The sequence below is a fragment of the Trachurus trachurus genome, assembly GCF_905171665.1.
Source record: "Trachurus trachurus genome assembly, chromosome: 22".
In the NCBI taxonomy this organism is placed as follows: Eukaryota; Metazoa; Chordata; class Actinopteri; order Carangiformes; family Carangidae; genus Trachurus; species Trachurus trachurus.
The window spans coordinates 9,669,992-9,691,528 of NC_139907.1; the positions used below are offsets into that span (position 1 = coordinate 9,669,992).

The 21,537-nt window shown below is 40.9% G+C and overlaps 2 protein-coding genes across 2 annotated transcripts; one reads left to right on the forward strand and one right to left on the reverse strand.

The window, feature by feature from the left end:
- On the reverse strand, nucleotides 1-5,882 carry akap12a (A kinase (PRKA) anchor protein 12a; the record flags this gene model as incomplete). The annotated part of the gene is made up of 4 exons (XM_083998546.1): nucleotides 1-123; nucleotides 281-3,747; nucleotides 3,917-4,016; nucleotides 5,775-5,882. The coding sequence occupies 4 exons, from the start codon at nucleotides 5,880-5,882 to the stop codon at nucleotides 1-3; spliced, it is 3,798 nt and encodes a 1,265-aa protein (XP_083854672.1).
- Nucleotides 5,883-14,924: 9,042 nt separating this feature from the next.
- On the forward strand, nucleotides 14,925-20,256 carry stx11a (syntaxin 11a; the record flags this gene model as incomplete). The annotated part of the gene is made up of 2 exons (XM_083998547.1): nucleotides 14,925-15,831; nucleotides 18,829-20,256. 2 exons carry the CDS (start codon nucleotides 14,925-14,927, stop codon nucleotides 19,722-19,724), a joined length of 1,803 nt encoding a protein of 600 aa, XP_083854673.1. The 3' UTR covers nucleotides 19,725-20,256.
- Between the last annotated feature and the right edge of the window lie 1,281 nt (nucleotides 20,257-21,537).

The window sequence follows — 21,537 nt, forward strand, 5'->3', positions numbered from 1 at the left end:
CTAGAGCTTGATCAGTTTCCTCAACTTGACTATCAGTTTCAGTTGTAACTGTTTCTTGTTGGGAAACATCTTCGGACAATATTTGCCCCTCTTGAGCACTATCCTCCTCAACACTTTCTGTAACTACATCAGCAGGCATAGATGCCTCAACCTCAACCTCAGCTTCTGGTTCAGGTGCAATGCTGCCATCAGATGTTATTACTTCTGATTCTTGGACATGGTCCGATTTGGCATCCTCTACTGATGGTTCACCCTCGAGCTCTACGCTGCTTTCTGGTACCTGCGTTACTTCAACTGTCTCTTTGGGTAGAATTTCCTCTGAGATTATTTCTTTTTCAGGTGATGTGGCACTACCCTCTTCTGAATCTAACTTTGCCTCAACTGGCTCGTTGTCTTCAACCAGAGGCTCTGTAGCTTCTTTGAGTTCTGTCACAGTTTCTGCCTCTGGTGTGACCTCTGAAATAATGTCTTTTTCAGGTGATTGAACTGTAGTATCTGTTTCATCGATGACACTTTCTACTGTGGGAATATCTTCTGATAGTGCTTCCCCCTGAGGTGATTGCACCCTATCGTCCTCTGAATCTGTGGTCGTTTGTACAACTTCTTCTAACACCTCTGGTACATCAGAGGGCTCAGTTTTGGCAGCATCTACTTGTAGTTCATCGTCCTTCTCTACTTCAACATTATCTTGAGTGACAGGCTCTATTTCCTCTTCAGTTGTTACTATTTCTGTTGCAGTAATATCTTCTGGTATTACTTCCTCTTCACTTGGAGCTTGTACAGCTGCTATCTCTCCCATCTCTACTGGTGCTTGATCTTTATCCTCAGTTTGAACTTGAGGTTCAACTCCCTGCTCCACATCTCCATCCTCACTTTCTTCAGCTAGAGTAGCAGCTGGTTCTGCTTCTTCAGAGTCCACTTGTATGGGTTCTTTTTCATCTTGATGGACCCCAACTAGAGAATCTTCATCTGCAACAGTCTCTTCACCTTCAGTTACTGTTTCTGTTGACACATCTTCATTTACCTCTGACTGGCTTTCCACCTGATGCTGGCTCTCATTTGGTCTTTGTAATTCTTGTATGCTTTCTTCTGGATGTGAAACATTGACCTCGTGAACTTCATCTACTCCAGTCTCAGCAGTGTCAACCTGCACCGTTGGGACTTCAGATACAATTTCTGTGGAAACACCTTCGTTGACTTCAGATAAGCTCTCTGTTTGGGCTATTGCTGCAAGTTCATCAATTACCTCCAGTTCTTCAACATTTAAACCTATGGTTATGGCAGTTGCATCTGATTTTCTGTGTATTTCCAGGACTGCTGGCTGCTCTTTTACAAATGATTCTAGTATTTGATGTGAGACAGATCCGGCTATTCTTTCTGAGCTAACATCCTCTGAACACAGTGGTGCTTCTTTTGGAGTTACGGAGATGGTTTCAACAACCTGATGCAGGAGGTCATCTGTATGTTTGACATCATATTCTACTGGGACTGGTGTTGTGTTCCCAGATGTTTTTGAAGATTCTGACAGTTGAGAGACTGCAGAGATCATCTCAGTTTCATCTGTAATGGTAATGTCTACAGGTTCTGGAGCAGTTATGGCTTCAGATGTGATCTCTATCAGATCCTCTGCTATAGTGTCATCTCTAGCAGTAATGTCTACAGGTTCTGGAGCAGTTATGGCTTCAGATGTGATCTCTATCAGATCATCTGCTATAGTGTCATCTCTAGCAGCCTCTTCAGCGGCTGAAGCTGGAGTGACCATGGTGTCTGTAATTACACCCTCCTCTGGAATATCACTGAGTTGTTGATGTTTACTGATTGAATCTGTAAGGTCCTCGGGTTCTTCATCTGAAGCGGCAATGGGAACTGCCTCATTTTCTACAGTATCCTCATTGTCTTGGGCTTTCTTTGCTTCTGTTTGCAGACTGTCACAAGGTGGGACTGCTTCAGCCATTTGATCAAGGACATCCTGCTGAACTTCATCATCTGCGTCCTTGGATACGTGGCTTTCTATGTCAGTCTGTGTTTTTATTGGAACATCTGTTTCAGTTGAATCAAACTCAGACAATGGAACCACAGCTGGCGTCTCAGAGTCTTCATCACCTGAAGCTACTTCCCTGTCAGCTTCATCTGAAGACACTTGGTCCTGCTTTTCTGCAGATTTCCTCTTTTTTCGACCTGGGATGAGTTTCTTTATTGAAAAAGAGGAATCATCCTGAGTAACCTCACTGTCAGACTGTATATTATCTTTGGTTTCTTCCTCATCCTTGGCCTTCCTTTTTGGGGTGACAAGTTTTTTCAGTGATTTCCATGTTGATCCTCCATCTCCCTCTGAAGGACTTCCTTCCTGTTGAGGTGAAGAGGCTAGAATTTCATCGGCCTCGTTTGAACTTTCTATTGGTGACTCTGGCTTCTTGTTTTCAGCTTGGGGTGTTTCATCCTCAGAGTCTGATGTTTTTCGACTTCGGCTTCTCCTCCTCCCAGATCCACAGAGAACAGCTTCCCACGACACAGATGAATCTTTTCTCTTTTTTCCTTCTTCGGTGCTGCGGTCTGATATGTGCTCTTCTTCACTTGGTTTTGCTTCCTCTGCTGTAACATGGATTTGTGTCTCCTCGTTGGTCTTGATGCGCTTTTTGGGAGTCACAAGTTTTTTGAAAGAAGACCATGCACTATCCTCCTCTCCTGCGGCCTCTGCTAAAGGTGGTGCAGGACTTTCTACCTTCTGATGCCCGGCTGATTCAGTAGATGATAGAACCTGATCTGAAAAGTGTTCTCCAGAGTCTGACAGCTTTGCGTCACCTGATTTCCTACCTCGCTGCTTTTTTGAACGTTTCTTAGACCCCGATAGGAGCCTTTTCAGAGGGCTGGCTTGAACTTTTTCTTGAGAACTCGTAATTTCAGGCTCATTGGCAGTTGCATCTGTAGAAGGTGATTTCCCATCATTCATTTCAACTGTTTCTGCCTCAGCAGCTACACTAACCTCTTCTTTGTCCTGTTCTGTTTCAGAAGTTTTTTCTGCTGTCTCTACTGTCTCCTTTCCCATCTCCACAAGCTCTTTATCAGTTGTCTCGTCCTCTGTGGGCTTCTTTTTCTTCCTTAGACCAGAAAAGATTCCAGTTGTAAAAAACCTTTTGATTGGAGATACCACCTCTGTCTCTGGGCTAGACGGGGATGTTGGATGTAGGTCTTCTTCAAGTGTGGTATCCTGTTGTGCTTCTTCATGTTCAGGTGAAGTTGTTTCTGCATCTATATGATCAGATTCAACTTCTTCTTGGGCCTCTGTTGTTTTCTCCTCTGCATTTTCAAGAACATCATCTGATGTAGCATCTGTTATGGTAGGACATGTTGTTGAATCATTGTCATAAGTCTCCTTTGCTGTGATCAGATCAATATTCTCTTCAGTATTCTCACTTTTGTTTTCATTTGTGGTACCCTCAATGTATTCTGGTCTGTCTGTCTCTTCCTCATTAGTCTCACCAGGCGCATCTTCTGCTGAATCAGCTTTTTCAGCCGAGCCTCTTTTTACTGTGAGCTTCAAACCGATGTTACTGAAAAATTTCTTGAAACCTTCATTGATGTCATTCTGCTTTGCATCCATTTCAGTTATTTCCAGGGGTCCTTCTTCGTTTTCTTCAACTTCATTAGGTGATTCCTTTTGGTTGATTTCAACTGTTTCTACTGGTGTCTCTTCTTCTTTAAGTGCCTTTGCTGTTTGCGAAACATCATCTTCTGGAGAAAGGGTAGCTGAACCAGAAAATACATCAACATATTAGACTACTTGAAATTCAAGAACTGTAAAAGACTGATGACACAGGTGAAACTCAATCTGCTTCAATTCAACAAGTTATGCGTCTGTTAAATTTATGCTGACTGTCTGACAGTGAGCTATAACACATAGATTGTGAGTACCCACCCTCTGCAGCGATCTCATCCTCACAGTGACCATTAACTTCTGCTATAGTGCTGTCTGCTTTCCCATTGATCTCAGAGATTTGCCCATTATTTTTGAGAGGCTGAAACAAAGCACAAAACAGAATGTACAAAATACCTTTACTCTTGTGGTGAAGATTAGATGTTATGAAAGCTCAAATAATAATCAATTATTCAGCAGTCCTTTTCAAACATGTCTGAGTAATCATAGAAATACTACTTCATTTAAAAGAAAAACACAGCAGGGACCAGTCCCAGAGACACAGAAATAGAATCTTAATTTGTACTGCCATGAAAACAAACAGAGCATTTAATTGCAAGCTTTTTCCCAATTTGTAAACAACACACTGAGTTATTGTTGGTTGGGGGTTATGGAAACCTTAAAGTGTAACAACTCTTATTGTCCCAATTTCAAATCCCTGAGCCAGATTAGTCAGAAAAGTCTAAGCAGACAAGAGGGAAATAAGAAACACACGTCCCTCAACTACAGTAAACCAAGAAACACCTTTAAATAAGAGATGTTTTCAAAAACTAAATTGAAACATTATCGTAGGCCAAAAGATCATAGGCCATAATACAATTATGGTTGACTGTGAGCTATTTTATTCTAGTCAAATGCTATTCACTTTTTTTTACATACACGGCGCGCCTCCTATATTAAGATCCGTGAACACACTTTTCTTTGTCTTCAGTCATTCACAGCCAGATTAGTTAAGTGACACTGAATGGTGTAACTATAAACTCCATTTATTTTAGAAACATACAGCCCAACTTCTGAGGAGTGGCTTTGCAAACAGAAGCACCAGTGTAAGTGCAAGTGTAACATGGGAGATACAGGAGATCATCAGTTGTTTGGGTATTTAAGGGGGGAAAAACATTATGGTTCCACATTAATGTAAGACTAATATGGTGTCAACACTCAGTGGCCTTGAATTTATGCACTTGTGGTTTCTTTTTGCACAACCTTTTCAAAACTTTAGTCAGCCTGAAGCCAAAAAGTCACAAAGTTCAAGAGAGCCATTACATCAAAACAACATCATAACTCCAGCTCATAGAGACATTAGTGGCTATTTTCAGTCTCTCATTGCACTACTGTCTAATTGACTTCCTGCTCAGTATGATCCAGTGATCATGTTGTACACAAATAATCAATGTTGACTTCTGCTGAGTGCAGCAGAGGGGAAATTCCATCTCTCCCATGAGCTTTACTTGGGTTCCTCGAGGAATGAAAGGTCATTATTCCCCCACGCTACTTCCTTTGTCATCTACAGTAAATGCAAACCATTGCAACACCAAGGAAACTGTGAAAACAGGGACTAATGACCATAAAACTACCAAACCAAGAGTCAGCAGCCAAGGGATTTGAGTGAAACAAATCGTCAACAACTTTAATGTCTCACTAGGAAAAGATTGGTGGCTTCATTTGTCACCTGCACTCACCAGGGAGGAATTGATAAATGGTCACAAAAGAAGCTGAAAAAGCATAAATGTTAAATTTTTCAATTAATAAAAGCCATTATCAGAGTCCTAGAATAGCTCAATGTGCTAGATGCACTTCTCTCAAAAGAGACAAGGACTTTTTTATTTATCATGGGGTTAATGGACGTCTTGGCAGCAGCTGCACTGCCCTGACAACAACAAAATCCAGCCTCAGCATTTCTATAACACACAGCATCCCCTCACTGCTTTAGGAAATCTTTGACGAATGAATTTGTCACTGCAATAAAAAGCCACTGAAAAGCAAAATTAAATCAAAAACCATTGCTACAAAGTTTGTGTATTAATACAGGAATTATTGCATGCAGCCCGTGCACCACGCTCTGCGGGAAACAAGCTGATACCTTGTCCTCAGTATTCTGCTCAGCCCGAGCATCATCCACTTGTCCGCTCTCCTCCTCAGCCGCTGCGTCCTTCTTGTTCTCCCGTTGCGCAGACTGAGCGTCTCCCATTCTCGGAACTGCAGCGCGTCACTATCCGGAACAAGCCGCCGCACAAGTGATGTAAATATCCCCAATAAAAACAACGAGCCAGGTTGGTAGCTCCGTGAGAGGGAGAGAGACACCGATCAGCTCTCAAATGCTGCAGCCTGGATGTTGAAAAACTCTTTTTTAGCCAAACACCTCCCTGCGCGATCACATGAAGCTTATGAGCCGAGCCTGGCCCGGCCCGGCCCGGCACGCCTCCCGCTGCATCAAAATGAAGGGGAGAAAAAAAACTGCAGAGAAAACATAGACTGTAGTCAGATGACTGGAGCAAATGTCCGAGCAACAAGCCTGGACCTGCTCCACAACACACACACACACACACACACACACCCTAAAACACAGACACACACACACACACATGCTACTGCCCTGAAGGTGCAGATGCACAGAAGTTACACTGCACAAAGAAGTATGTTAAATATTCTCGCTGGGAACATCTGCTCACTAACCCAAACCATTTATTTAAAGAGGTGCCTAATTATTATTTTTCTACAAAATACAGTTGTGCTTTGGCAAAATGGCACCCACAAGTTTCTGCCGAAGTGGTCGAAGGTGCAAAAACAACCCGCATAATGAAGAAGGAGGAAAGAAAACATCTAAAGCATGAACATGACATCTCTTTTTGTTGCTTTAGTTTAGTGCACATATTTTTCATCACTATCGGAGACTGCTTTAGCGAGCTTAAAGAATATGACAGGACAGGACAATAGCACATTGTGACCTGTTGTCCAGACTCCAGACTTTGAACATGAGGTACAAAGAGGCAGGAGAAGCTTTGACCTTTAAATAAAACAGAGCTCAAACAGATAAGCCTCTCATATCTTTATCTATTTATCTTCCATGTATTACCCAACTACTGTTTTGTTTTGGGCCAGCTTGTTATGTTATTCATCACATGATGATGTCCACTGTGTTCTTATGAATTTCACTATTTATTTCTGAATTAGGAGAAAATAACAAACTCACTTCCTCATTAATTGACTTGTTACATAATGTTTGTCTAATCAATACAAAAAGGGTAACTTGGCCTTGACCTCTGTGGAGCTGCACATTCAGTCTGGGGAGCAAATCTCATTATGAGGTCTGTCATGTCAGCTCATGACTGTGGCAAGTGACTGCTGATGATGCTGCTAAGTTTTGGTCCATCAGCCTCACGAGAAGAAAGTCACCACCTCTTGAATTAATAGGTTTATGTAACTGGGACATCCGACGTCCACGTTGTAAACAGTAGAGCGAACAGATTGTGCTGCAGAATTTAAAAACATTTTGAAAAGAGCCAACACTATATTACATGTTACAGAGAAGTAATGTATAGTGTAAATAATTTATGCAACCCTTATAAAATCTGCAATGAGAAATAAACATGTTTGCATATTTGTTAAAAAGGTTCTAGGTTATAATAAGAAAACCTTTTTACAGGGTTTATATTTAAATGGTTGACTTAATAGCTCAAAATATAATATGAAATTAACTTCCCCATTTGATAAAAACTTATTAACAAACCCTGAAGATTTGTAACTGAAGACCAGGCACCTTACAAAGACAATGAACATCCATTAATGGATAATCAACATTTATAATCATCGTGGCTAATTCCTCATTCTCTCGTTAATTGTTTTTAAGGGATCTATAAAACGTTTGTTCATCATTAATGTTATTCATAAATTATATTATTGTCGTGTATCGCTCTCATCTTCTGCATCATTATGGGGATGAAGGTGTAGCTTCTCTGGGATGCGTTGTGAATGTGTTTGTGTCAGGGAAACACTCTGGGTTTGATGTTTTACATATTTGCATGTCATGTCATGTCAGCGCAAAACAAGTTGTGAAAAATATGCTGCTGATTTGATTTCAGAAAACATCAGAACACGTGATGCACAAGACATCAGGAGATCTCATATGCATGATACGCCTGCAGTAAGTCATACCGAAATGATTAACATTTTGGTCTGTTCATCTATCTTATCTTAATGGATTAACAGCTTCTGAGGTGTATTTGCTGATTAGGCAATGAGACAGTGTAATTACAGTGTAATTACATCAACAGAATGAAAGCTTGTGAAAATGACAGAGATCCTAAAATCAAGCAGGATGCTTCCTTGAAACGGCAAAACAACTGACTGGTCAAATGTATCTGTGCAGCAAAACAGACTTAACATCATTTGGAAATTAAAGGGAGACATGTGGGCAGATTATCATGAGCAGGGCCGGACAAATGAACTAGACTGACAGGTTGTCCGGTCTACAAGAGAAGCTCGAACTTTAAATAAAACAGAAGGGGATAAGGAGGTATTGATAAACTATCTATGTTTGTGTCTGGGTGTTAGAAACTTTTGAGGAATACAGTGGTGCAGTTTGAAAGATCGTGTTTTGGTGTCTCATGGTTGTTGCATTACATTGATATTGATCGGATATTCACAAAAGTCCATTTTGTCAGGTAATATTGTGCCAATAGGTCCTTTAAAATCTTCCATTGCTGCCGCAGTTTCTTGTGTTTTTCATGAGTTAATGTGCATTTTACAACCATGACATTAACTATTGTCATGGTCAGAGGAACTAAACCAGTAATTACCCAGAGGCCCTTAAAGCAAACATCATTCCAACAATGTCATAGTGTCACTCAAATTGCTTCCTTAAGTTTACTATAAACATCCATATCAGTGACAGCGCATTATCATTTTACTGATAATCCATCTTCATATTGCCTGCATTTGTAATGTCAATTTATTATTTAAATTTGTTCATTTTGTTTAACCATTGAAAATATTTTGAATAACTTTACACTGAGAAGCACTTGCGGCCTGCATATGAAACCCCTTCACAGCTGTTTCCCTGCAGTGGTATACAGATGTTCACCCAAGCTGAGGACAGGTTTACCTAAAACAAACTGTGATGTGTCACCACAGCTGTACAAAGTGAGACCTTGGGAAATCTCAGAGAGGGGGAAACATCTCCGAACCCATGACAGACATTCATGTTAATTAGATCAGATGCTCTGAGACACTGGTGCTGTTATGTGAACCTTGGTAGGACGCTAATAAGTTTAATTAATTAGAGTCACAGCTTTGGATAACTGGAAACAGCTGATGTTTTCTCCACCGATTACAGCAACCTAACTCCAGAGGCCTGATGCAATATAATGAAATAAAACGCAGGGGTTCTCAGAGAGCCAGTCTGCATGTGTGTGCTTTTTCTTTTCCTGGGCATTTCAGGGCATCAAAACTAAGTTTACGGCTAAAATTTAAACCTGATGAATGTGTCCTTTTTTATGCTGAGTTGAAGCCTCTGGTGCTGCTGCACATTAAACTGGATTAAAGATCACGAAGCTTCAGTCGAGTTTTGATACTGCAGTTTTTGCTTTTGCACCCGACTTCACATCATAATAATAGCATCATGGTAATTTGTTTCAGTCCCAAAACATTTACAAATTAGATGAAACATGCTGTGATACAGAGATACGCATGTCAAAGTCCGAGATTTCCCATGAATACCCACAAATCTTGATTTTATAATTCTCCAACTGGATTTGGAATAATGTTTTTTACGACTGTAGAGTATTTGTTGAACCAAAAAAATAAAAAGAGAGAAAACAAAAGAGATTATGTGGCTTGACCCACTGCAGTGTGACCCTCAGTCATGACACATATACTGTAGATATCTTTTTTTTTTTTCCAGGAAAGGGTCTACCACAGAAAGCTGGCATGTTGACATGGTGGGTGGGTGCAGGGGCTGTGCTACTTTAATGTTTCAAGTGCACAAAATAGACCTTTGTCCTGGAGTTTAGCAGATTTACGGCCTTTAATTAAGAATACATTCTTGGCACATTCATTAATGAAGTGATTTCTTAGTGTTTCTGGACCTCGGTCTGGTTGCCGTGACCTCTTAGCAGCACTCAAGAGTGTATACAAGGCCAATTTGTAGATTTCACCTGATCACATGCTCTGAGCGGGGAAGTCGACATCTGAAACTCATGCAACACAGAGTATTGATAAAAAAACATGCTGCTCAAATCAGAACCAGGTGACCGAAGAGAAATAATTAGATTTAAACCCAGACTTTCAACTCAACTTGAGCCAGGTTTGATCCTAAACATCGATTAATCTAATGTGACACTTGGACCAATATCCACATGTGAAAAATATGTCTATAAATCAAGTGGTCAGTTCATATATATGAAATGGTTGGTATTATCAACGAAACACCAATTAAATTGATAATTTAACGGCTTTGATTACATATGAAAAGGCTAAATTTAATGACTCAGCACAACAGGCTGATGGTGCACCCCTGAAATCATCCATTATGCAATTTTGGCCTCTAATGGAAAACTGGTGCGAGAAACATGAATTTTATACATTTTTGCACAATTTCATCAATTTTAAACATATTGAACTCAATATCTCTTGGTTGTAGCAATGAAAGAAGGGCTGAGACATCATGTGGCTGTTTCATAATTTCATAACTTTTAAATTTAATTCAATTGTAACAGTGACTGCTGAAGCTGACCGACATAAAATAAGTCGTTAAAATCCCAGCAGCAGTAAAATTTTATAATTTTTATTTTTCAATCACGTTTCGGTGATTTTGATTTAACAGTGTGCTCATTTTGATCAACTTTAGATTATTTTTTAACCTGATGGGATTTAAACACCGGCTGAGTCGCTCCCTTTTTGACCCAAGCACCTTAACACCAAAATAACCTAAACTGAGTTACTTTTAACACAGAAACTTTAACAGTGTTATTTGATTAATTGTGTTTTTCTTCTCTCCTGTGCTGTGTACAAGACTGGTATAGCTGTTGCATGATAATTGCTCTTTCAAGGATATATAAAGCTGTGCCCAATGTAATGGTAATGGCCGTCAGATTTTTATTGCTGTGAGTCACACACTAACACTGGTCAGAGTTACATCAATACAACCAGAACTAATTGCATTTCACCCTAAATAAAACTGCTTCTCTGTGTTAATGCAAACCACATAGAATAGAGACAGTACAACAGATACATGTAAAGGTGCTGCTGACACCTGCTGGGCAAAGTTGACACTCCACCAAAATAAAATGCACAGAGCTCAGTTAAGGTTACACAGTGATAGAAAAGGTTTTATCTAACTTACAAAAATACAACAGTTTACAAATAAGTAAAATCCCTGCATTCAAAATATTTGAAACTCAGAAACTATGATACAGTAAGTAAAGTTTGCAAAAGTATCATCAGCCAAATGTACACTGGCTGATGTTTAAAAAGCACTCAGGATGCAGACTGATATATTCTTGTGTATGACATTATATTTTTTTTATTATTAGCATTTTAAAGTTACAGCTGGTGGAGGAGGTGGAGGTGGAGCTGCTTTTAACTACTGGTCCTTATTCCCGACCTATCGGAGCTGAGCACCTTTCACAGAGTCACAAGACACATCTGAGGAGTCGTCAGATGATTCATGAGGAAGTAAACAACGAAAAAACAAAGTTGTACTGTAACGTTTTGCCCGTTTTTTGCTGGGAATAGTTGCTGAAATGAAAGTTGCTGAAATGAAAACAGAGGAAAAGTCTCTTTGGTGGAGCAGACAAAAACTCTGGACATCTGAAAACAGTGTCTGTAGACAGTTATTTTATGCAAAGGGTCACAATCTAAATCTTGGTTTAATCAGAAGTATAGTGAATTTGATTCAGTGACCAAATGCATGTAGTGAAGTAAAAAGTACAATTGATTGTCCAGCATTAAAACTGTAAAGTAGCATCTGGAAATAATTCATTGTTACAGTGAAAAAATAATAGCATACATTATCTAAAGGTGTTTAACTAAGACAATACGTTATTTTTGAGACCCACTTGGCAACCATGGGGAGAATAAACTCACATTTATCAAGATGAAACCTCCAACATAATCAGACTGTGCTGAGGTAGCAGTAGCAGAGCTTGAAGTGAATATGCTTTACTTTCCACCACAGGAAATCCAGGGGTCAGATTTCAATTTGAGATGAGGGTTGAAGCAACTTCCGATTTCGAAACCTTACATCTTGTTGATGTTTTCTGCTCAGCTATTTCACATGGTGTTTAGAAATGTAAATTTTAAATTACTTTTAATACATATTTTAAAAGTCAGCACTTTAGCTTTGTGCTGTTTGGCTTCATTTTATTAACTGAGAGTGAAACAACAAACATTCATAATTTAAACTTTTCTTCTTTCCTCCTCTAGAGTCAAGTACAAACCAGGTGAGGACGACGAGGAGGAGAAACTGCCTGACTTGAACTGTGGTTTAGTAGAGAACCTGTCTGCCTCAGGTGGTTTCATTCATGCCTCTCTTCTTCAGAGTCAGGAGTCAGAGCTTAGCACTGGAGGAGTGTGTGTGTGTCTACAGATGAACTCAGCTAAAAAAAAAACCTTCAAGCCACTACATGACTCAGAGCTACGGAGGCTGATGGAAATTACAAATCACATATGAGCCACTGCTGACTGTGGAAATGAGTGTGTCACACAGCTTCCTACACATCACCTCAAACATCCATCATCCACACGGCTCGTTCAAATATAGACGAGCTACTTCTGGCAGCATGACTGGTCGTCACTTGACAGTTGGTGGTTTCCCTGCGTGTGGTTGTGTGAGAACGGGCCTCAGTCCGACTAGTTTACATCACACATGGCAAAGCAATGGCAAAGGTGATTTGTAAAAGTAGAAAAGCATCTGCAAGACTTCAACATTTCTCATCACAACTTAATGCTTCGGTCCCACCCCCTTTCTTTCTTTCTTTCTTTCTTTTTTTTCTTTAAAGATAGCCTATCTGAAATACTTCCTCTATATTTTTGTCATGCTTTCGACCTCCACTGTGACTTCTGTCTTTGATGTTATCAACATTTTTACTGTTTTCTCTTTCAAGCTCAGCTAACATGATTTCCTGTTCACAAACCTATTCCTTACATGCTCAACTTGTAATTTATAACCACACTTATAAGTATTTAACTCTTTTATTAATAAGCTCATCTATGATAAAATGTCTATTAACCCACTCACTAAACTTTAGTACATGTCTAGATCATTGTGCAGCATAAATATCCAGCCATAAATGATCTTATGAACCTCTGACATCTCTTAATAACTGGTTTGTAATTGTTGTAATACTTGATTTATGAATCCTGAATGAATAAAGTATAAAATTACAATCATTAAAACACATTATAGATGAGTTTATTGATCTACACTTATCAAATATTTATAAGTGTGTTTATAAATGACATGCCATTTTTTGAATAGTGTAAGAAGAATGCTTTATAAATGATTAACTAAGTCTTTAATAATGCTCATCTTATGCCTAATAAAGTGTAGTTATTACAAAGTGTTACCAAATACCTGAGACACAGCTGACATGGAGAAAAATGTAAACACGTGTAGACATATGTCTTCACCTTACTGTACGTCACTCCTTGTGCGCCCATGTGACACAAGAGGAATGTAGAAAGTTTTGTTTCTATCTATTTCCTTTTAAACAGGTGCATCAGTGATGATGGTTAACATTTCCAAAAGAGCTCTCGCTCCTTCTCCAGCTGTCACTGTGGATCCATCGATTTCTTGGATTTCTATATGATCGGCTTGTGCTACAGAAAAAGAAGAAGAAACCTACTATAATAAGAAACCAACAGCCATACGAGTAAGTATTATAAGTATTATAAATCTGTCATTATGATTATTGATTTACCTCCTCACTTTGAGTACAGCAGGGACGAGGCCTCTTTACACTTTCACTCTCATAGAAAAATATGCCATAAATAATGACTGATTTGCTCTGTAAACATGGACTAATTTATAGCCAAACTTCCTTGTGTCGCTGTTTGGTGACGGCCTTTGGCTTTTTGTCAGAATTACTCATGTTTCCTCTGCTGTTTTCTGTTTAATCCCTTAAAGTACTGTACATCCCCATTCTTCAAACCAGCTGAAACCCATCAACAACTACTCAAAAACTTGTTTTCCAAGTCATGAATGAGACTGAATGACCTGGCAGCTCAAGTATGCTCATCTAAGATTACACGATACAGAAGAGCGAGAAGTAGAAGCTCACGCCTGCTGTGGATATTGGTTACAGAAGCTTTTACATTTTCCTGCTATCTGTATGTACTTCCCTGATCCAAGGCCTGTTATAGACACCTTTAGCTCAGGAGACATTTAACCCAGTAACAAGTACATGCCGGTTTGTTATTACAAATGAGTCTTGATCTTTAGTGAGTTTTTGTTCCTGTTTTAATGCACAGGTGCTTTCTTTGAGACTGTGATATCATTTACCTTCTTGAGTTTCATTGTTGTTGTTCTTTTTATAAACCATAAATTCTCTTGAATGCTGAAACTGTCTCAACTGGTGCCTCATCCTTAAAGGTTTCATTCATATGGGTTATAAGCCATTGTACCTAGTAGTCTTATTCACTTTTTAAACTCTTGGTGACTTGTGTAAGAGATGACAAGGAAAACTAAATGTGAATGCAACAGAGAAATATCTTTGCATATTTCCTGTTGTGTTAAAGCTTCACTAATGAGTGCTTTTACATTAAAGAAAGGTCAAAAAAGGTGACAGACTGGCTCTTTAGTTCTACACAGCATCTTTAAAGATAATTGTTTTGGGTCTTTACAACCCATAACTAACTCTGACCGCTCACTCACAGATATTTGCACATTAAAAACTCTACAGATCCACTGAACATGGTGGAGCATTTATTTAGCAGCTACAGATCCAGACAGATGGAGTTGGTCGAGACCAAAACTGTGCTGTCTGTAAAAACATGTTCACCTCATGTAATGTCTAACTAAAAAACGCCCATTGTCTTCTAAAGGTGAGATACATTATAGAATATAAGAGCCAATGGTTTTGGAGATTGCCATTTGATCTTTGCTCTACTGGCAAAACAGGTTATAACAGATTAAATTATTTTCAGATCCTTTGTGGGTGTTTGAACTGCTCTGTTTTAGACACCACAGATGGGTTAAAATCTTCCCTTTTTCTGTGTCATTTCCCTTTCAGACATGAGGGACAGACTGAGCAACCTACAACAGGTGCAGATCGACTCAGAGGGTTTCAGCCAAGTGGAGCTGGACGACCTGTCAGGGCATGCAGGGGCAGAAGCAGCAGAAGGAGGAGCAGCAGGAGGAGAAGCAGGAGGAGCAGCAGGAGGAGGAGAACCATCTGACCAGGACATGAATGTCGTCCTACAGGAGGCCCAGCAGATACGTCAGGAGATCCAGCAGATCCAGAATGACATCAGTGAGCTTAAAGATGTCAACTACCAGACCTTAAACAAGACTTCATATGACAATGCAATGAAGCGGGACTCTAATTCAATCGGTGCAGATGTTAAACACCGGGCGGAGAGCGTGCTCCAGCAGCTGCACCACATGAACGCAGTCAGGGGGGAACTGGAGGCCCAGCGAGGCAACTCCGACCCCACAGCACGTATAGCCCGAACACAGTACCAGTGTCTGAGCAACGCTCTGCAGGAGGTGATGTTCAGCTACAACGACACAGAGATGAACCACAGGGAGGCCTGCAAACGCCAGATCCAGAGGCAGATGGAGGTGGTGGGCAGGGAGGTCAGCGAGAAGGAGCTGGAGGAGATGATGGAGGGCGAGGAGTTGACTGTGTTCAGCGTCCAGCTGCAGGGCAAAACGGCCCGGTCCGCTCTCCTCCAGATCGAGAGCCGTCACAGGGAGCTGGTGGAGCTGGAGAAGAGGATCGCGTCCATCCAGGATCTGTTCCTGGACGTGGCCGTGCTCATGGAGGAGCAGGGTGTCGTCGTGGAAAACATCCAGAGAAATGTCCAGAATACTGAACTGGCCGTCCAGGATGGAGTCAGCAAACTGGAGAGAGCCGCTGCATCCGATAAATCCAACCCCTTCAAGAAAATGTTTTGTGGCTGCTTCCCATGTTTTTACAGTTAGGTCTGAAGGGGATTGGATCAGGTCCATGTGGTCAAAAAGAAAACAACACTACATGAACAAACCTGAAAGACATTGAGACTTTGACTGAGTTGCACTGGTTTTCACAGTGAGAAGAAACTGTGGACAGTTTATTGACTAGTTTCAATGATGATGATGATGGATAACATGTAGTTAGTTAGTCTGTTTTACCTGGATCAAAAGAACAATATAATTCTTAACTAGTAGGAATTAGCATAGTTAGCGACCAGCCTATCAGCATAAATATAGCACTTAACAGGGAAACTATACCTTTATTTTTATTTGTCAACCAGAAATGCTCCATCTAAGGAAGAAGATCAAATCACAGTTGACTGAAAGCTGCTAGTAGAATAAAGACTAAATACAGTATTGAGTAAATGTACTTAGTTACATCCCCCATTTGTACTTAAGTAGTAATATATTAGATGCAGGACTTAGCTTTGATAGTTATAGTACATTTTGAAGTTACTTATGGACCTTTAGGGGAGACTGGGGATGGTTGTAATATTACTCATTCATGTCTGTATATTTTAAGTCAGTGCATTTACACGTTTATACAAACTAGACACATATTACTGGTGCTGTTATTTCTGCAACACAAACCCTACAATAACTTTATATTCAAAATGTTACTGACTTCAAACACAATTAGTGTAGTGTATGGGAGCTACCAACACACAGCTGGGTGGGCGGTGGTCACACACACAGTTTCCCTAACAAATGAATTAAACTATAGAATTAAATGGAAGATAAATTGGAAATAACAAGAGACAGACATGTTAACAGCTGGGGTTCTTAAAAGGAGAATGTATGTCACATACTTTTACATATTATTGGGGGGGGAAAGATTGGTGTTCCCCTAATATTGGGGGGGGGGGGGGGGGGGGGGGGGGGGGGGGGCATGTCCCACCCCAAAGTATATGGTGGTTACGCCCTTGGTGTAGTGTTTGTGTGACAACAAAGGTAATTTCAGTCAGTAGTGACAACATCATAATAAAACGGAACAAAATGCAAATGTCATTGCACGCACATGAACAATTAAACATTATGTCTGAGTGCAGAAGTGTTACAACTGACCCATGCTACAACCATTCCCGGTCTTCCCTGGACCTGACATTATGCATCCAGCAGCAGTTATTATCATGTATTATTATGTTTTTACAATGTGGTATTTACTAATTAAACTATCACAACATCACTGCAACAAACGGTTGCAAAGAGTTGTTGTGCGACCTTACAGTAAGACAATTATGTGGTTTTATTGTTTTTGCACTAATTAAAAAAAAAAAAAAGACTTGTGGCAATAAAGAAAATAAAGAAGCTCTCTGTCGCGTGTCATCTTAACTATACACTGGATCATATAATACAGCAATTAGTATTAAACTCCTTGTGCGCAAAAGCCAAATGCGTAAAAGTTGCCAAATGCAAAAAAAAAAAAAAAAAAAAAAAAAAAAAGTGGAGTAGCGGTGAAAAGTGTGAGATGTGGAGGAGAAGGCGTGATCTTCCGCGTTGGCTGCTACCTGCTGCAGGCTGCATCGCTGTCAGTGTAGAGCGACTGATTCTTCAAACCCTGGAGTCAGTTGAGTGTTGACACATGTTGAAATTAGAGAGAGAACGGAGAGAAAAGAGGAAATGAGTGTGTGTGAGCTCGCCTCTGCTGCTTTACTGAGTTTTCTAGCTTAGCACCGCTGGAGGACGACACAACGAGGTATGTCAACTCTGTTTTTTGATGTTCGGTCGACATATTGGTTCAAATAATCGATTTGGCTAAATGATTTTGTTGGGAAAGTGGGGATGTGGGGATGTGGGGGGGTCTTACCTGATCTCAGTCTCTCGGCTGTGTTGAGTTTCTCTCTTTCCTCATCATCCCCACTCGTCCGATGATGCTTTCAGGTTCTTCAGTGGGACTCACTTAGTTTTTATAAAAACATAGTTTGAACATAAAGTCCATGACCTTTTAAAGTTACAGTCTGTCAGTTGAAAATAAGCGGGTGTGAGTCGACGCCCTAGCTGTTATTAATTTCTATCTGCGATGAGGGCGCTGAGGAAGTAAACCACCAGCTTCCTTAAGAGAGTTACAAGTGCTTCTTTTTATATTTCTATATTTTGTACATACTAAATACATCTAACATTCACAAAACATACATTTTCAATATGCTTTAATATGGATTTATGTGAAATGTAAACTCCATAGGAATGACTATAATTACCCGGTGCTACAAACTCATTTCTAAACGTATGCAGGGACACTGAGTGTTTATTTATGGCTTTAATTAGTGCCTTTACTTTCTTTAAAAACTGATTTTATTGAATTTCTCCAGTTGTAAATGTACTGTGCATTATTTAATATGGCATGAGAGGAATAGATTTAATTGGATTGAGCCTTTACTTAAAATAAGAAAATGCAATGAGAATATGACATTCACAATTAAGTCCTGATATGAAAATATATTCTGCAGTAAAATGAATAGAGCCTACGATTATTAAATAGTATATATAAAGGGACTCGATTGTTTCTCATTTGGAACTTCCTATGGTCTCTGCTTGTGCCCTGGTGACAAAGCAGAAACAAAAAGTAACCCCTATACCCCACCCTGTCATAATGAGGCAGCATGTTGTTTCTACTCTGGTTGTATTACCGATCAAACAAATGAGATTTGTCTTGTTAATTACTGAACTTTTTACTTCCTGTGGCGAAGCTGCAGCTCTAAGTCATTTAACATAAAGACAGACACAAACATCTGGGCTGGCTCAGTGTGAGGGTGACAACATCTGTCCATCTAAAATTAACAGTTACCTACTCTCTTTAATTGGTATAACTGGTAGTCATTTCCCTGTTTAAAGTCATTGTGCTAAGCTAAGATACTGTAATTCTTCAGCTGTAGCTTCATCTGATACCTCTTGTTCCTCTTGTCTATCTAAGTCGCACATTTTCTTTAAGTGGTCAGTTAAAAGCTCCTGACTCCTGTTGCAGGTGAAATGAGAGACCGACTGTGTGAGCTGCAGACCTTGACCCCCAAGCCTGCAGAGGAGGAGCGCGGGCTTGTGGAGAACCATGACCCCAATGATGCCGAGGGTGAGCAGCCTGTGGAGCAATACGCCATTGTGTTTGAGGGAGAGGACACGATGGACGACACCTACAAGAAGGCCCAGGCGATGAGGAAGGAGATGCTGCTGCTCAAATTGGACGTGAAGCGCCTCGGGAAGCAGAACACCAGGTTCCTCACGTCCGTCAGGAGGATAAGCAGCATCAAACGGGACTCCAACGCCCTGGGACGGGACATCAAGGCCAGAGGGGAGGCCATTTATGCACGGCTGGAGGAAATGGGGAGGGAGAGCAAGAAACAGGAGGAGGAGCACGGAGTTACCTCGGCCGTGGCTCGCATGGTGCGTTCACAGTACGTGTCTCTGACCAAGGCCTTCCACGAGGCCATGTCCGAGTACAACGAGGCCGAGATGCTGCAGAGGGAGAACTGCAAGACCCGCATCCAGAGGCAAGCGGAGATCATGGGCAAGGAGGTGACCAGGGAGCAGATAGACGAGATGATCGAGACGGGCAAGTGGAACGTCTTCTCGGACAATCTCCTCCAGGATGGAAAACACGCAAAATCCGCCCTCAACGAGATCGAGAACCGGCACAAGGAGCTCCTGGAGCTGGAGAACCGCATCAGAGACATCCACGAGCTCTTCTTCCAGATGGCCACGCTGGTGGAGGAGCAGGGCTGCATGCTCGATAACATACAAGCTAATGTCGGCGCAACTCAGGACTATGTCCTCAAGGCTTCAGCTCAGATCAAGAAGGCTATGGTATACAAAAAAAACAACCCATGCAAGAAACTCTTTTGCTGTTGCTTCCCTTGCTGCAATTGAGACATCATCGGACTTGATGAGATTCAAATCGGCGCCAATGCAATGTTTTGTTTTAATTTGTGTATTTATTGAGCTCTGTTGAAGCAGTGAGTTTGTTTTTACTGTAAGCAGCAGACGTATCCAGATTTCACTCTGATGTTCTTCACGGAGCCCGTCTGAGAAAAAGGGTCTGGTGGTGTATTTTTAAACCACACATGTATATGCAAATGTGTACAGTGTGATATGGGTGTTATGTTTCCTGATTGTCAATGAGACCAGCCGTTGCAAGATAACCATAAAGACATCCACCCACCCAGCCTTCAAGCACTTGTACCTTCAGCTTTGTAAATTGTTTTGAGAAATATTTAAAGGATGTGGAGTTTAATTTACTAATAAATAGGCTAAATGCTGTTTTGACACCCTGGTTTTAAGTGTAAATTTGAAACCGGAACCGAAAATAGGCCCATTTCTTTTGAAGCCCTTTGCTTAACACCTCTTTAGAAATACAGTAAGTACAACAACACGCGGCCTCTGAATTGTGGTCAGCTGGGGAAACACAGATAGGTGTGGACATGCCGGCCTCCCCCTCTGTAGAGTTATTACCAGCTCTTTAAGCCAGCTAGGCCTTCATGTTTCTCAAGACTGAGACTGAGTTTTAATCCCACGTGCCCCTGCAGCTGATACTGATCACACACAAACACACAATCACACAACCAGAGTCAATCATATTCGTATAATAGAGCAGGTTTTTGATTTTTCACCACGTTGTGTACATATTTGTTCATTCAGCGACAACAACAGAGACAATGGGAAGCCATAATCAGGTCAGGGGATGCTCTGTTTGCACAGCAGGCCTCTTTCCTGTTGCCCTGTCATTGTGCAGCCACAGTCAAATTAAGATGAACTTTCCTTTCCCTGTACGTGATAGGCTACTAGGGGGTATCCCAGTAAACATCTAGTGGAGCTGAGGCAGAGAGACCATGATACAGGATCAGGAGAGAGAGAGAGAGAGAGACGCTGCTGGGATGCAACAGTCTCTGCTGTGTGTTGAAACCCATGTGTGCAATGATTGCACTTCCTCAGCACTGCTGCTGCTCTGTGGTTTGTTGGGGGCATTTACTCGAAGCCTGGCCGGGTTTTTTTTTTTTTTTTTGTGTAAATCCACTGTGATGTGCGCTGATGACGTCACTCAGGTAAACCCACCTGATGACGTCACATGAGCCCTGTACATGAATGACTATGCGTAGCGACCAGGATGGCCGAGTGGTTAAGGCGTTGGACTTAAGATCCAATGGACAATAGTCCTCGTGGGTTCGAACCCCACTCCTGGTATAAAGCGGAAATTTTAAGATAAAAACATGTCCTGTGTGTATAGATATATAAGCAATACTTTGTACGTAAAGGAGACGATGGGGAAATCCCGCCGTCATGTTCAGTGTTGGTATTTGAACATAACATTGGTGTCTAGTCGCAGATTTGTCCGTGTATTGTAGCACCTCTCGTCGTCACACAGCGATGACAACAGCTGTCGGGCTCGTGACTGGCTCCTCCAACAGATGTGCAGTGATTGAAAAATGTTTAGTCTAATTTTAGTTTAAACAAAAAAACAAAACACACCGCAGACAATTAACAAAGCTTCACAGATCTGGAAACCGCAACGGGGAAATACTCAGGTGATGAAGAAGGTTATGATGTGTTTAGTTTGTTTCCCTTTGTACTGAAGGAGGGAGGAGGGGGTGAGGGGGTATTGGGGTAAATATAGACGGCAGATTTCAGAGTAACTCGTCAGATCCAGATCTGAGGCTGAGCCCCGACCACAACTGTACAAAGGTCG